The sequence below is a fragment of the Python bivittatus genome, unplaced genomic scaffold (assembly GCF_059951505.1).
Source record: "Python bivittatus isolate LINGU-HERP-01145 unplaced genomic scaffold, Pbiv_v1 ctg000480_np1212, whole genome shotgun sequence".
NCBI lineage: Eukaryota > Metazoa > Chordata > Lepidosauria > Squamata > Pythonidae > Python > Python bivittatus.
The window spans coordinates 42,824,116-42,839,917 of record NW_028277075.1 but is presented as its reverse complement, the minus strand read 5'-3'; the positions used below and the strand labels follow the sequence as shown (position 1 = coordinate 42,839,917).

General features: G+C 37.8%; 1 protein-coding gene across 1 annotated transcript; it reads right to left on the bottom strand.

Annotated features, from left to right (window-relative positions):
* Window positions 1-8,331: 8,331 nt before the first annotated feature.
* On the bottom strand, window positions 8,332-15,600 carry LTO1 (LTO1 maturation factor of ABCE1). Its single transcript, XM_007425529.3, has 5 exons — window positions 15,464-15,600; window positions 13,312-13,417; window positions 13,054-13,124; window positions 10,164-10,281; window positions 8,332-9,999 (listed from the first exon to the last, which is right to left on the bottom strand). The coding sequence occupies exons 1-5, from the start codon at window positions 15,520-15,522 to the stop codon at window positions 9,931-9,933; spliced, it is 423 nt and encodes a 140-aa protein (XP_007425591.1). The 5' UTR covers window positions 15,523-15,600; the 3' UTR covers window positions 8,332-9,930.
* Between the last annotated feature and the right edge of the window lie 202 nt (window positions 15,601-15,802).

The window sequence follows — 15,802 nt, the reverse complement described above, 5'->3', positions numbered from 1 at the left end:
ATTATATTATTGACATCATTTTTTTTTTTGGTAGATTTTTTTTATGTGATCAATTTTACTTAATGTGATTACTGCTCTATTCCAAAAAAGGTTCCTGTTTCACAATACCTCATACTTCAGTTAACCGTGTTTAGATCAGGTTTTAATGTTTGTTCACAGTGCCTCATAGTTTTACTGCAAACAGAAATGCATTGGACATTATTCTGAATGGGTCTCGGCGATTTGCAACTAATTTGTGCTAAACATTTCAGAAGGTTGAGTAATGTCAGGTTCTTTTGTTACGTGTTTTTATAAAGTGGATTCTTTTTCTGATCTGGGGTTTATTATCATAGTAGTTTTAAGCTGTGTTATTAGCCACATTTGCTATATGAAAGGTGCATTATAATATAACTCTTATATGCCTTTTGATGTTTTCCACCAGTGAGGATTCATCATGCGGTATGATAGGTTATCTTCTGGAATTAAGTATTTTGTGTGTTTAATCTGTTATGATATATTAGGGTTTTTTGTTGATGATGTTAATTATAGCATAATGCTAATTTAAAACAAAAACAGAAAGCAACAACCTCTAAATATCTTAAGTAAGCCAGCTAATCAAGTTGTATGGTGAAGAATAATCTAGTTGCCTGTATGCTGCTAAACCAAAACAGAATTAGAACTTCATTTTGAGGGCAATTGCAGTTAAGATCCTACCTAAAGACAACAGCCGTGTAATGCTACTAGCAGTCGCAGGACCCAGGAGGACTTGATACATTCTGTCCAAATTTCAGGAACATTTCTTACTGCTTACCTCATAGACACTTCTGTTTGTGGCATCTCTGTGTCTCTGAACCAACCAAGACGATTGAGTTAATGGTTGTTAGTTGTATGACGTTAGTTTCACTGAGAAGCGGCAGTGTGTACCACAGATTTTTAAAGTATTGTACGTACTAAAAGGCCAAATGCTGACAAGCAGGTTCACGTGCCAACAGAGATGCTTTATTTGTCACATTGATATAACAATCTATAGAAAGCCAAGCAATTCAGAATTGTACTTTTTATATATATATATCTCTATATATATGTATATTGTACTTATTGTCACCACTGGTCTGAAATGCACAGTCACCAACAGACCTGTAACGTAAGTTTCCAGCAAAAGAAAAAAAGACCTCCCCTAAAAGACTAGAAATAAATTTGTAAAACCCACTGCTGGTTTTCTGCTTCGTTGTTGTTCAGTATTAACAGTGTCATTGATGATCTGCTGTGCTCAATAGATTGAATTATTACTTACACCTAGTGTTCAGACATAGAGCATATACAATCTGGTGTTCCTTTGGGAAGATATTTGGGATATTGAATAAAAGTTACAGAAAGAACTCACGGTTGACTAAAATACCAACCTGTTGAGAATACTGGAGCATAATGTTTCCCAACCAGTGCAAAGCTATGTAACTTACTAGTTTTATTATTATTTCATGTAGTAGCAGATGTTACTACGGGATTAATTTTATCATTCTCTATGTCATTTAGAAACAGGAAAAAAAACACTGCACCTTGCTAACATTACAACAGCAAAGAACATACTAAAATGTTCAGTGTAACAGAATTGAACTTGAATTAAAATGCAGTAACATTTACAGGGAAGAAATGCTGTTTCTTGTGCCCCAAGCAGAGCTTCCCTTCTGAGCAGACCCATATTTTCTTGTCTTTTTGTTTGCTTTTTGGGACCCAACCTGCGTAGCTTCCCAAAGGAAGAAAAGACAAACCAGGTGTGAAATTCTGTATCTCCATAAGCATGCTGTTGCCCAGTAGTAAAAAAGGACAGGTGAGCTAACTGCTAAGAGGAGTACCCAGGAGATGGGGGCTGAAGGCATTCTTGGGGACCCTAACAGTGCATGTGTTTTAACTTCCACGAAACAATACAGAGAGTGTTTTGGCCAAGGTCACCAATGAGCAGAGATCTGAGTCTAGATTTACCTGCCCATATACAGTACTTAACATTACCTGCCCAGATACAGTACTTAACATTTTCTTACATAGGGCTTGCAGACACTGAAACTCTTGAAATCCAATTTCAACAGCCAATGTAGCTTTGAGGCCATCCAATATGAATACAGTAGATTGTGACCTTTTTCCATCTTAATGAAGCCAGATAAAACAATCCCTTTAAAAATTCTGATTCCAAGAGGACTAAAGCATGAAATATATTCAGATGAATGAAACACATTCAAATGAATAATATTTGGCTATAAACTAGGATTGTGTTATGAATAGGTGATACATGGCAGACAGGTTAAGAAGCATCTTTGCAATGTTTATGTGATGAGTCATTAGAAATCATGGGCAGCTTTATAAATTGAATAAATTTATATAGTATACTTCGCTATCTCTATGGAGGCCTTTAAAGTTGAGGGTGCACTTCGTTCATAATTATCTAGTCCAGGGTAATAGGAGTTCTAAACCAGCAGATGTCATTGGCTTATAGAAGTTGGCTCTAGACCTTTAGGTCAGAGTTTCAAATAAAAGCAAGAATGCTGATAAAGATGGTCATATTGAATCCTGATTTGTATTACCAAGCCACATCAACGTCTGTTGGGCAAAGACAACATGAAGTTTGTTAGCTTTTGGCTCTGCAAATCAAGCCATTCTGATTTGTAAACCATAGATTATGGGTTAACTGTATGAACCCAGTCAATTGTGATTTATTAAACAAACTGGTTAAAACAAACCTTAGATCAGTCTGATGTGTGAACCTAGCCTTAGACTCTCATTCCTACTGTCTTAAATTTACTAAACATGCCCTGACCAACTTTTTCCAGAAAGGTTTGTGAAAGAAAAGCTTAACCATGATCAGGGTTGAATCTGAATCGGGTGGAATGCCAGTAGCACTCAGATGCAACACCTTTTCTGTTCAGGGATAACAAGATCTGTTCAGTTTTGGAACCACCAACTACATGGGATTGTTGTATGGAGATATTTGTACCACACATTCCCTGCCTCTACCAGCCAGACCTGACATTAGTGCTAGGGACTTTATTCTAACCAGCTCGCTCACCCAGGCTAATATTTATAGAGAGAGGCAGAGAGGAAAGCAGAGTTACCACAGAGGGAAGAATAGAAGCAGCACTGCCATTGACTAAAAATGGGGACCAGAAGATGTTTCTAGACCATCATGCCATTGGACTAGGGTAGTACCTCACAGCCTAGCAAACTTTTAAAACTTGTCTGTCCATCCATCCAGCTATCTAGCTGTCTATATCTCCCCGTGGAGATCCAGTTATAAGTTGTGACTAAAATAATGGAAACCAAATGATACTCAGCACTTGCAATCAATATTTGATCTCTGTATTTCACTACCAATATTTTATGTCTGACCAATCTGAAACCAAATTATTTGTTTTTAAATCAAATTTAAAGAATTAACACAAATATTTGTATAATTCTGTTCAGCCTTTCCTTAGGCTTCTCCAAAGTATTGCATTCAGTTCAAAAAACTTCCGCTTATTCAGAAGGAAGAAGTGAATGAAGACTTCCTACATATCTAATCTTACAGGTGGCTCAATTCCTTACATGTGTAGGCTGAATGCTCACTCATAACTGACACATGGGAGAGACTGGAGCATTGGTGCAATCCACCCCAAGCTTGGAACAGCTCAGCTTCAAGTTCAAAACACCTGTTAGGAACTTAAATTGAAACGCATGGGGAATGATTGGAACAGCATCAAAACACTTTTAGTAAGGTCAGAAGAACACATTCAAACTTGAAACTGCTGTTTCAAATTACACACCCCTACTTACTATCAACAAAACAGCATCGTTAACATATAATCATCATTAGAGATGCTTAAGCAACCTCCTTATCCAGCTATTCTACAAAATAGGATCATTTCCTATATTCCTTTCCTTAACAGTTTTTATTTGTGTGTAGTTTCAAAGGATTTTCTTTGAAACTACACACAATAGAATTATATCGAAGACTTGTCTATTCCATGTCACAGGAGCTGCATTCTAACTAGCCTGCCCAAGGAAAAAGCTCATCTTCCTAGACCAGCCTTTATTATCATGGGTCCATCTGGATGGTTGGACTATAGCTCCAAAATTCCCAGCCAGCACACCAATGGTTAGCCTACGAATTATGAGAGTGATAGTCCAACAGTCATTAATAAGAAAGCTTACCTATTTTGGACACCTAGTGCAAATGCTATAGTCATTAAAGAAGACACTGATGTCTGGAAAAAAAATCAAAGAGGCCAACAGAAGATAAGGTGGATAGATACTATAACCAATGATACAAGCATGAGCTTAGAACTCAGTTACTGACAGACAATCCTGGTGAAATGAAGTTTCTCAAGTCAGGGAGTTGGAAGCAACTGAATGACTGAACAAGTCTAACAATAAGAGGGCGGAAAACAGGGAAAGTGCTTTAGTAACAATGACATCCAATTAAGGTCAGCAGAAATCTTCTTAGGCATCAAATAGGCAATTATCTCCACATTCGCTATAGGCTGTGAGGACAGCAGTAACACCAAAACGCCAGAGAGGAGTTTTAACATTACTCCCAATTCCCATCCCAGCATTTTTCTTTGTTCCTTTCCCAACCAGACACAAGTAAATATTTTGCATTTAAACACTATATCCTATTGCAAGCTACTTTGGAATCATTTAAATGAAATCAGGATAAAAAGATGACATTGTCAAAATTAATATATGACTGCATATATTAATAATCATTCACTATTTCTATTTTGATTTTACTGTGTGGAGTTGCATTTATAGAAACAATAATTAGATAGGTAGACAGAGCTATAGATAGATATAAAACAGTACATTAGGTCTTTATTTTTTTTTAAGTGTACCTAAACCTAAATGTGTTGTTCTTTTTGAAAAAGAAAAAGAAAAAGCTTGTTAGAGAACAATATGGGCATGTGTTTTTAAGCTACTGTTCATGCAGTCTGGTCAGGACTGTGTGACACAGTATACAGTGTTTTGTCATCCAAGGAATGTCTTTGATCAAGCATTTATGCAAGAAGGGGGAAGAAACCATGAAACCCTAATCCGTTCCCACAGTCTAGTAAACGTGAGTTGGACAAACACTGGACAATAGCAGTAAAGCTTGCTGTTGGAACAATAGCACCAACTAAAAAAATTAAAGACCTGCTGATTCACATTCAAAAAAGATTCCATGCAATATTGATTAGTCCCTAGATTCTAAGGGACCTGAATTATAAACTTCATTTACACCTTCTGTGTATTTCTAAAAAGCATTTCTGCTTCAAATGCAGTGAAAAGCTACAGCTAATTTTCCCTTTTTGTAAAACTGTTAAAATAGAAAAATGTCTAAGCATCAATACATTGTGTTCCTTAATATTGTTCTTAAAAACAGGAAGATCCATTTGCAGCTATCACTGTTGCATTTGCTGTTACATCATTGAGAATCATTATGAAACTAAATTCTGTTTAGCATTAAAGCAGGCTTATATTTAATGCACATGGAACATGATGAAACAAGTATAGGGGAAGGGGGAAAATGTGCACCCATAATAATTGCTGAAGAAAAAAATAGAATCAATAAGAAATAGTATTTTTCATAGATTATGTCCAGTCTCACTAGCTCTTCATGAGAATGTCACCAAACATAAATACAGATGATTATCTACCAAGATCATCTGTATTGGATTTACAAAAGGCTTTTGACCAAGCTGCTCACCAGACTCATGAGTAGACTTAGAAGTCATGGGGTAAGAGAAGAAAATTAGTTATTAAACTAATTTAGCAACAAAGGCAGGGTGGGGGAATAGTCCATTTTTGGAAATTGAAGGATCAGGGAATGACTGGGATTAATTATTTTTAAACTTACAGTATTCATAAATTATCTGCAGTTGAGATAAACAATGAGGTGGCCAGGTTTGCTGAAGATAGCAATTTAATTAATTAATTAATCAATCAATCAATCATTCATTTTGGGCACTGGCCAACTCTGAACTGACCCTGGGCAGTTCACAATATAAAATGGGATAACAGAATTATTACAGGAGTCCTATCTGCAGAACAATTCAGACTTCAAGCATTTGATTAGATGGTGCTGTGCAAAAAACAAAACAAAAACTGTAGTAAATGTCAGTGTTCTGGATGCTTCATTTTGAAGTGCTAATGTTTTTATACTATTCCAATTTCAGGAAGGTCAAAGATATTATAAATTGTGCACCAATTTATAAGGTCAGACATCAACTTTAATACTGTAAGTAATGAATGCATTGCCTCTTATGTATTTATCTACCACCCTTTTTGTTATGCACCTCCAGGCAGCGTCCATTGTTTTAAAAAAGCTACTGGGAGAGGTGTGTAAAGCTTTCTATGCTGGATACAATCAAAACTGCATAAATATAATTAGTTTCTCCCGCTTGCCTCTTGCTGGGTGGAGTGGGGACAGAAAATATGTGACACTGTGTGTAGAAAGAGAAGACTAAAAATGCTAGAAAGAATGATGTATTAATTTGCCACAATCCTACCACAATGTTCTCTGGGTATCTTGTAATCCTAACATTCATGTCAACAGCCATACTTATAATGGGAGTTCTACTCCAACATGTATGGGAGCTGCAGTCCAACAGATCACAAGAACATAAATTGGAAGACGTTAACTGTATCAATAGACTGATCTACCAGTAGCCCCTCTTTTGAGGCAGGATAGCCTGGCATCCCTTGTACCAGTAACCTCTCCATTGGATTACAGCCATGGGATATATGAGGCTACTGCTGAAGATAATTTGGAAACTTCAGTTAATTCACATAAAACTGCAAGTTTATTAACTAGGAATGACTGATATGACCACACTGCCAGTCCTTTGCCAGCAGTCAATCAACTTCCAGGTCCATTTTGAGATACTGGTGCTGACATTAAAGCCTCTGGTAGCTTGGGACCAGAAAATCTTAAGCAAAGCCTCCTCCCTTATCTACCTACCCATGTTCTTATGAGCCCTGTTGATAGAATGCTTTCTTCAGAAGAACATAGGCTAAATGAAAACATTACTTTTTGAATGGCTTTTCTATAGTTTGCATTCAAAGTCTTAGTGCCTGCTGTTCAATGAAATGTTTTATATTTTTCATGTACTATTTATGTTTTCATTGCATTTTATTGTTTTCACTGTTGTTTGTAAATGTTTCAATAATCTATTCAAAAGATTTCAGTAAGTGGGCAGAGAAGAAACATAATAAATTCAATACAAAATGAGATGTGTTATACCAAGTGAAGCAAAGCATCACATTTGTTTCAAAAAGCCCAAATATTCTAAATCTCATTAAATACTACTCAAACATTTCCCCCTAATTATTAAAATAGCTATCTGTATAGTAGAGGGGAAAACAAAAGGCAGTACATTACCTGGGATCAAAGCAGAAGGGTCATTTTTGTCTGTGTCAAACATCAGTGCAAATTCTTAGACAAGGGAGTAATTTCTTATACATGTTAATGATCTGGGTTGTGTTACTCCAAAGTACAGTCTTTGATATAATTAAATCTTTACCTTAAAAGCTGCCGCCTGGAAAAAGACATTCTGCACTTGGCATGGTGTATATTTAATTTGGTAGCATGAAGAACAATGGTGTAGACATAAAAGCATTTATGGATCTTAGGTTTCAGAAACCTTTCAAACTGAGATTAATCTCTGTTGTGTAAATCAAGTCCATATAAAGCAATCAGCAATGCCTTTTCTAAGCAATTTTTGCAGGTGGATTTGTTACTAATTTTTCTCCATTTCACCAAAATGAGATACTGCATTGAATGGAGCAGTTTTAGGGTGGTGGGCTTTTTAAATAGTAATAATAATTTGATGTAAAAACCTAAATCACTAACTTTAGAAACACACACCTGATTATGTCTTGTAATCTGACTAGTAAATGTGCTGATGAAAAAGTCATATTCAAACAAAATGACATCTTCAAAGTGAACAAATGTTCTAGGTGTCACAACTTTTTCTTATCACAGTATTTGAACAAAGAACTATTCAGACAGAGCACTGTCTTTTACTCCCTTCTGTATTATCCAAAATGCTGCTGGAGGATTAGAAAGAACTCTTGAAAGGCACACATTTTGATTGCAAATCAGCCATATTATTTGTAAACTGCTTTTCCAGACTCTTCTTACACAGGGGTATGATTAAGAGTTCTCTTCACAGGATTTATTTTCTTTTGTACTTCCATATTACTGTTTTAATTAGTTTTCTTTTTCCCCAAAGTAAAAACTGTATCAATAAATGGGTTAAAACAGAGCTACTTTCACAGATTTCTAGTTTAAATAACAGACTGAAATACCACAACAATCAATTTGAAGAAAATAATATTTTAGTACAAATATATAACACAAAGCAGGCAGTGAATTTGACCACCTTATGATCAATACAACAGATAACACTAACAGAGTACAATTATGGATATAACTTAAGTTACAGGTAAAGCTTCAGAATAGAACTTTGAATACATGAATGAAGAACATCCAGCTGTTTCAGCAAACACTGTCTCAGTCATTATAATTCCATCTTTTAAAAACAAAACAAAAACTTTCCTCCTAAAGCCAATTTAGTTTTTAAAAAACTGTTTGGAATTTCAACAGAACATTGGAATTTTAAATTTTAAAGCTGATATAATTATTTTTCCCACTAGGTGGCCCTAACCAGCTGGTTTCTAAGATCTCAACAGTTTAAGTACAATCTTACTTGTGCAAGTACAGCACAAAGGAATCTAGCAGGATTTTAACATAACCCAGTTTTCTCCTGATCCTTCCAAGCCCAAAGCAGCAAATACAATTGGCGCAGCAGTTCAGTCCAAGGAATGGGAAAGTGCCCTACCCTTCTCGTATCCCCATGATTTAGTTACTACAGTGTTGTTCACAAGCCAATGAGGCAAAGATAAAGACACCCTACTCTTTTTATTTAAAAAGTGAATATGCTGAAGACAAGGGCTCAGTATATCTCTGAACTCCAAAGCATGGAGGAAAACATTGGAACTTCAAAATAAAATTTTAGCCTTGCTCTCCTTGAGCTGCCTTTTATTGTGTTTTTGGTGCCAGGCAAAGGAGTTTTTAAGTTTTCAGGGCTTGGTAAATACATGCTGCATTGAAACTCTTACTACTTTGACCACTGCACTGATTATTTTATTTTATTGTAATTATTATTCTAATATATTGTCTATATGCATTGTAAACCATTTCAGGAAGACCTGGACCTGAGAGGTGGCAAGCATGCTTTAAAAATGAATAAATACATGAAAGTGTTGTTCCTTGTGCAACTTCAAGTCATTACTTCAGTCTCATTTGGACTGGCAGAGTTAAGTTTGCCACTTATTTTCTCTCAAATGCCAAAGGGCAGGAAAAGAATAGGAGGGAAACAGGATACATAGGGCATGCCCATAAGCCTCCAAGCCGAATGAATTTCACCTTAATTGTTTTAATTTACAAATAAAGACACCAATACTTGTGAAAATACAGATATAGTGATAACATCTGTTTTACAGATTTGTGGGGTTTTTTGCACTAATATAGTGAAATTATGTATTTTATCGACTTCCAACAGAATGTCAGTTTTAGGAAGGCACTCTTCAGTGTTTACAAAATCTACTTGAAAAATCCTTTAAAACACTTTAGTCACCTTTTCAATATAAATGGTGGCAATAGACTATTGAACTGATGTTCTGTAGCCCAGTTATCTTCTCTAATAAATAATGTGTAACATTAATTTCTGAAAAAGTGCATTAACCAACAGCATGAAGTCACTGAGTTGAGCCTGAATGTACAAACTGAACCAATGATACAATTCAAGTAGCATAAAATGAAATTATTAGCTTTATCCTTGTAAAAGGTTAGTTATCTGCTCAGTGGGGAGAAAAGATGTTCACCTCTGTGTGAGATTTAACCACTTTTTTATATCCAACAGACATTTTCTTTTCATGTTGCTTTCAAAACGAAAATGAAATTCTCTCAGAACCAAGTCTTAAATCAGATGGAATATGCAGTAATGAGCAAACCTAAAAAGAAAAAAAGAAATTTGGAAACATTAATGTTTTAATTAAGATTAAATATCACCCTCCTCTGTTCCTTAGTTATGTTCCATTACAATGATATTGTTATTCTATTTGAACACCAAATGATGAATAGTGTTTGTATTCCAACAATGAAATTAGGCACATACTTGTTTAAACCGTCCCCTAATTTTCTCCAAGTCATCTTGAAGTTTGTCATAGACTGGATCTTCCAAAGGAAAGTTCTGAATCATCTCTATTAACTGCTCCAGGACTTTTATTTTTTTACTGAAACAAAATTGATTTAATAATTATGTCACACACTGTATTTTCAAGGTCCATCTACATACAGGCCTATGTTTTAATGTATTTTACTATTCCTGTTCATTCTAACATCACACTGACAAGATGGGCAACTCAGAAAACCAAGACTATTGTTCACTATTACTAACAAAGGTAGTCATCACTGTAATAGTGGCTCAAATAACATGCTGACATTAGAATATAGGAAATCATTCCACATGATCTGTTACTGCAGTACTTAGAATTAATGGTGTCTCTAAAGACAAATTATATAACTTGGGATAAAGACACTCAGGCCATTTAGAACTATGGATCAATTCCAACTCAGCTTCCTTCTTTACACCCATTAATAGAGCAGCAGGAGATGTTACCACACCACTCTACAGTGATAACTCAGAACACCTGTTCTCTATCAACACTGTATCAAATCTCTCATTTCAGTACTTCTCCAAATCCATCCAATGGTTTTCGATAACTATCGACCAGTCTCCAACCTTCCCTTCTTGGGGAAGGTTGTTGAGAAGGGGTCAGTCTGCAGCTGAAGAGAACCCTGGAGGAAACGGATTATCTAGACCCATTTCAGTCAGGTTTCAGGCTAGAATTCAGTAATGAGACAATTTTGGCCATGCTTGTTGATGATCTGTGTGGAACCAGGATGGTGGTGGTTCATCCATCCTTGTGCTCCTTGATCTCTTAACAGCTTGAAATATCATCGACCATGGTATTCTTCTGAGCTGGCTCTGTGGCTTGGGGATTGGAGGTATGGTTTTACGGTGATTTTCTTCCTTTCTCCAGGGCTGGATCCAGTTGGTGTTGCTTGGTGGGGAGAGATCATCTCCTAGGCCCCTCACCTGCCACAGGATTCTATTCTCTCTCTCCTCCTTTTCAACATCTACATGAAATTGCTGGGTGAGGTCATTCTGCCGGTTTGAGGTTTGGTATCATCAGCATACTGATGATACCGCACTGGGACACAACCTCAGTAGCCTCACTTGGCTTGCCCAGAGTCGAAATATATAATTGGGTATGATGATACCCAATTATATATTTCGACTCTGGGCAAGCCAAGTGAGGCTACTGAGGTTGTGTCCCAGTGCCTGGAGGCAGTGGATGTTTACTCCACCCAGATCTGGCGATATTCCAACTTTGACCTTCGATGGAGTTGCACTTCCCCATTCAAGGATGGTGCGCAATTTGGGAGTCCTCCTGGACTCAGAACTCTGCTCAGTGAGCAGGTGGCAGCTGTGGCCAGGAAGGCTTTTGCCCAGCTTCATCTGTTGCGTCAGCTGCACCCTTTCCTAGATCGGGGGCCCTTCAGTCACTCATTCATGTCCTGGTCACCTCACAGCTTGACTACTGCAACATGCTCTGTGTGGGGCTGCCCTTGAGAACTACCCAGAAGCTTCAGCTAGTCCAGAATGCAGCGGCCCAGGCAGTGATGAGCAGGCCTTGGTATGCCCATGTAACACCTCTGCTTCACAAGCTGCACTGGTTGCCAGTTTGCTTCTGGATGTGATTCAAAGTGCTGGTCGCTACCTATAAAGTCCTACATGGCATAGGACGTGGTTACTTGACTGACTGCCTGCCTCCCACAGTATTTGCCTGACCGGTTTGACCTGGCAGGTTTGACATGCTCCAGTTTGCATCAATTAAACAATGCCACCTATTGGGACCCTGGAAGCACAGCTTCTCTGTAAAGCGCATGCCCTCTGGAATGAGGTTTCCCCCAAAATTTGAACGGCTCCCATCCTACCAGTATTTTGAAAGGCCTTAAAGACCTGGCTCTTTGCTCAGGCCTTTGGAGAAAATGATTGATGCCCCTTTCTTCCTTCGGGTTCCCTTCTGGGTTTATTTTCTTTGCCACTGTTGTTCCTTTTGTATTGTTCTCTGCCTTTTAAATGTTTTAACAATTGTAAACCACCCAAAGTTGCTGGGAGTTCGGTAGTATATAAATTATATTATTATTATTATTATTATTATTATATTAATTAATTATTCAGCTAGATCAAAATGAAAAGGCAAGAGCAGCCGATTAACTTTAAGCAGCTAAATCCAGCAAGACTGATAACAATGTCAATTCCAGCAAACACCACAAGAGTACCAGGTTGCTGCACTTTAAAATATCTGGAAACTAAAAGATATGTTTCTGATATATGCATAACGATTGCTGGAACACCATCAAAGTGATACCCAATGATTATCGTGGTGGTATAGTTGCTGATATGATATTTCAACACTATTTCAATTAATGTAATTCCATCATCACACACACATAACCTAATTCCACCAGATACTTTAATTACATTTCAGGCTGTCACCATTCTAGACTGCTTTGTTTTTTTACTCAATGGAAAAGCAGTTCTTTTTTTGGAAATTAGCTAGATCCATGAGAAATGAGGAAAAGATTTGAATACAGAATGTCCTTCTATCAGCAATAAGGTATTAAACAGAGATCTGTTGAGAATGCTGCCACTGACAGAAAGAAAGGAAAATAGTGGGGGAGTTACTGATCTTCTCTTTTCTCTGCTGCCACCAGTTCTACATATTTTACAATGGCAGTAACTACTCAATCCTCCAGAGCAAATTTCCAGCAGAGCAGGAGAACTGACAAAAATCTCTCTCCCAACTCAGCATCCCATGAGATTTCCCCACTGGATCAAATAACTTTCTTAACAAGAAGTTGTTCCATATTCAGGATGCAGAATTTTGATCCAACTTACAGGGTAACAATGGTCCCCCCGCACCCCACAAATTTACCTGTATTTTTCACCCGATGTTTTCCGAAGCAACTGTTGCCACATCACTGCAAAACCAAGGTATGTCCCTACCTATAAATTTGAGAAGTGATTATTTTATTTTGTTTTTAAACCACTAACATTATTTTTATATGTTTAAAGTATAGTTTCAGAGCTAGAGAAACTTCACTTTAGGGATTAATGTACACTTCAGCCTGTATGCATTGAAGAGAAAACTACTTCTTTTAATCAAAATACTGATTTTAGTTTTAAAACATACTTCTGAGCCAATGCTGGCACCCTGTTGCACTCCGTATTGCCTTCCTTCCATAACACCAGCATGGACGCCTTCAGCATAACCATCCTGATAGCCTTCACCATGAAATCTGTGGAAAGATTTTGGAACAGCAAGTCATACAAGCCTGAAGCAGCAATAAATGTATCCTTGCATTTAGTTGTTATGCATGTTTCTTTCAAATAATCCAGTACATTCCAATCAATTTCAAAAGAATTTAAGCAATAGTTATACAAAACATTGGTTTAACATAAGTTCATTTAGACTGTAATCCCATATGAAGTATGGCATACAAACTTGCTTGGAAGTAGGTCTCATTGAATTCTATAAGGCTCACTTCTGATTGACATGCTTAGAATTGCACTCTTGATTATATTGTGTTCTACTAAAAGTGTAATTACATATATTCATAATAATTTAAAATTGGACTTTCATAGATTACAGTAGCAAACAATGTTTTAGGGGCTTCTCTTGAGGTTGTTCTTTCAACAAATTGTACAAGAACTGAATTTCATTAATGTAAAATATTTCTCATTCCATTTGTAATCCGCAGTAAAACAGGATCACTTTAATAATTTTCCATACTCTAAAAAATGTATAGCAACATTGTGACTGAAGTTCTATGGCACTATATTTCTAATGCAGCTGTTGTATGAAAACCTCAGCAAGAATTTGATTGGTCTCTGTAACAGAATGAAATGTAATCAGATTCAATCTAAATTTGTTAAGCTACAATGGTAACAAATTGAAGGGTTGATGTGGGCCAGCATCATCATCTTGATGAACATTTATTTTCCTTTTTCTAAATATGTAACATAATTATGGCTTTTGCCATCCAACAAAACTTAACAGATTAGCACAACACTCACAATGTTACTGAATCTGTACTGTATCCTAATATACCTTTGTAATAATTCTGTTACTTCACACTATTTTATGCCTAACTTCAAAAAAAACTGGGCAAGCTGTTAAAACTATTTGCCTTAGAAACAAAAAATGTTAAAGCTGCAAAACAATGTTTAGGAAATACAGTATATCTGATATTATCAAAGCACAGTTTTATCTCCTTTAAAACAAAACACATTAATATAAGGATGCATCAAAACAAGCTGTTATTATTATGAGCCCTGGGGAATAAAGTGATTACTGCACAGGGAATAAAATATTAAGTCTCCTCCACCGCTGAACCTTGACTTCTACCCTAACTGATCAGCATGGCTAAGGAGAGGGGTAATGGGGATATGCAAACCTTGAGAAAAGCTATGAGAAATCATCAGTTACACCACACAGCACTATCCTTGGAAGCCAACTCATTTTACAGCTTGAGGAACGCAGGAAGGGTACCAATTTCCTAGACCACCTACAACATGGTTTCCTTCCTGAATAGGAGTTTGAATTGCTAAGCCAAATTCTCACCTAAGCCTTCTTTTTTCTCTGGAATCTTATATTCAGTATGAAGAAATTCAGCATATAAAACTTTTCCCTATCATTGCATTTCTGCCAGGACCAAGTGAAGAGAAAGAAACCGGAACTTCTGACATGCAGAGGTAAATCCAGTCACTTTTTAAGAAGGAGAACAAGATAAGACAGTCTAAACCACAGATTGTCAGGGCAGAAACAGAACATTCTGCCTAGAGATTCCAGAGACCCAAGATAGTTGCAGCAAAGACTAAGGTTCTGCACTGCACAAGTCTTCTCTTGCCCAGTCATGCTAGCTGGGGACTCTGAGAGTTGGTCCAAAACTTTTACACAACATCAGGTTGGTCTGTGTTGTCTACTGAGAATGGAGAGTCTACGGCCTTGCCGGTTAGCCCTGCCGCAAACCTGGAATTTAGCAACCTTTGGGAGCAGCGGACGTTTTAAAGCGAGAGGTCCAAGGGAAAGAGTGACCATTCACCAAACCGAATAGTGCCGGGGCAGCTACTTCGTTGGAAAAGCCTTCATCCCGCGTAGCCTCAGCGACGAATTTCTCCCGCGGGAGATACGCTAAAGCCGAGGAAAGAGTTGAAGGAAGAATGCAGCTACAGGGCCCCGTTTGGCCCTCCTCAAGGCTGGAGGCACGCCTTTCCCATTTCGCTCGATGCCAAAGCGAAAGGGGGAAAACTCCTCGTCGGGAAGCGGCGGCGCCAACACCTACCTCGTTTCTGCCATGACAATAGCATCGAAGGCGTCCGGTTCCCCTTCAACGGCTGCCATGACTCCGCCGACTACCCAGCGACTGCGGCGCTCGTCCCCTCGACTGACGGCAAGTCGAAGGGACCAGAAGAACGCGGCCTCGTTGCGTACGCTCGAAAGGGCGCCGGCTTGACGTCACAGCCGCAGGCGCTGAGACATTCCGCTTTCGGGGGTTGGACTGGTCTCTCGGCGCGCCTCCGTTGCTTCCCAGGTTAGTAGCTAGAGGGAGCTAGTCTCTTTCAGAGAACAAGCGGCCTGGGCTCGCGAGGGCCGCGGGAGCGCGCATCTGTTTCCTTTGGGA

What these genes read in the sequence shown, in the direction of transcription:
- LTO1 (XM_007425529.3), bottom strand. Translation starts at nt 15,522, where the DNA reads ATGGCAGCCGTTGAAGGGGAACCGGACGCCTTCGATGCTATTGTCATG. An exon ending in GTGCCAGCATTGGCTCAGAA is followed by an intron (nt 13,125 to 13,311) that starts GTATGTTTTAAA and finishes TCAAATTTATAG; the next exon opens with GTAGGGACATACCTTGGTTT. An exon ending in ACATCGGGTGAAAAATACAG is followed by an intron (nt 10,282 to 13,053) that starts GTAAATTTGTGG and finishes ATTTTGTTTCAG; the next exon opens with TAAAAAAATAAAAGTCCTGG.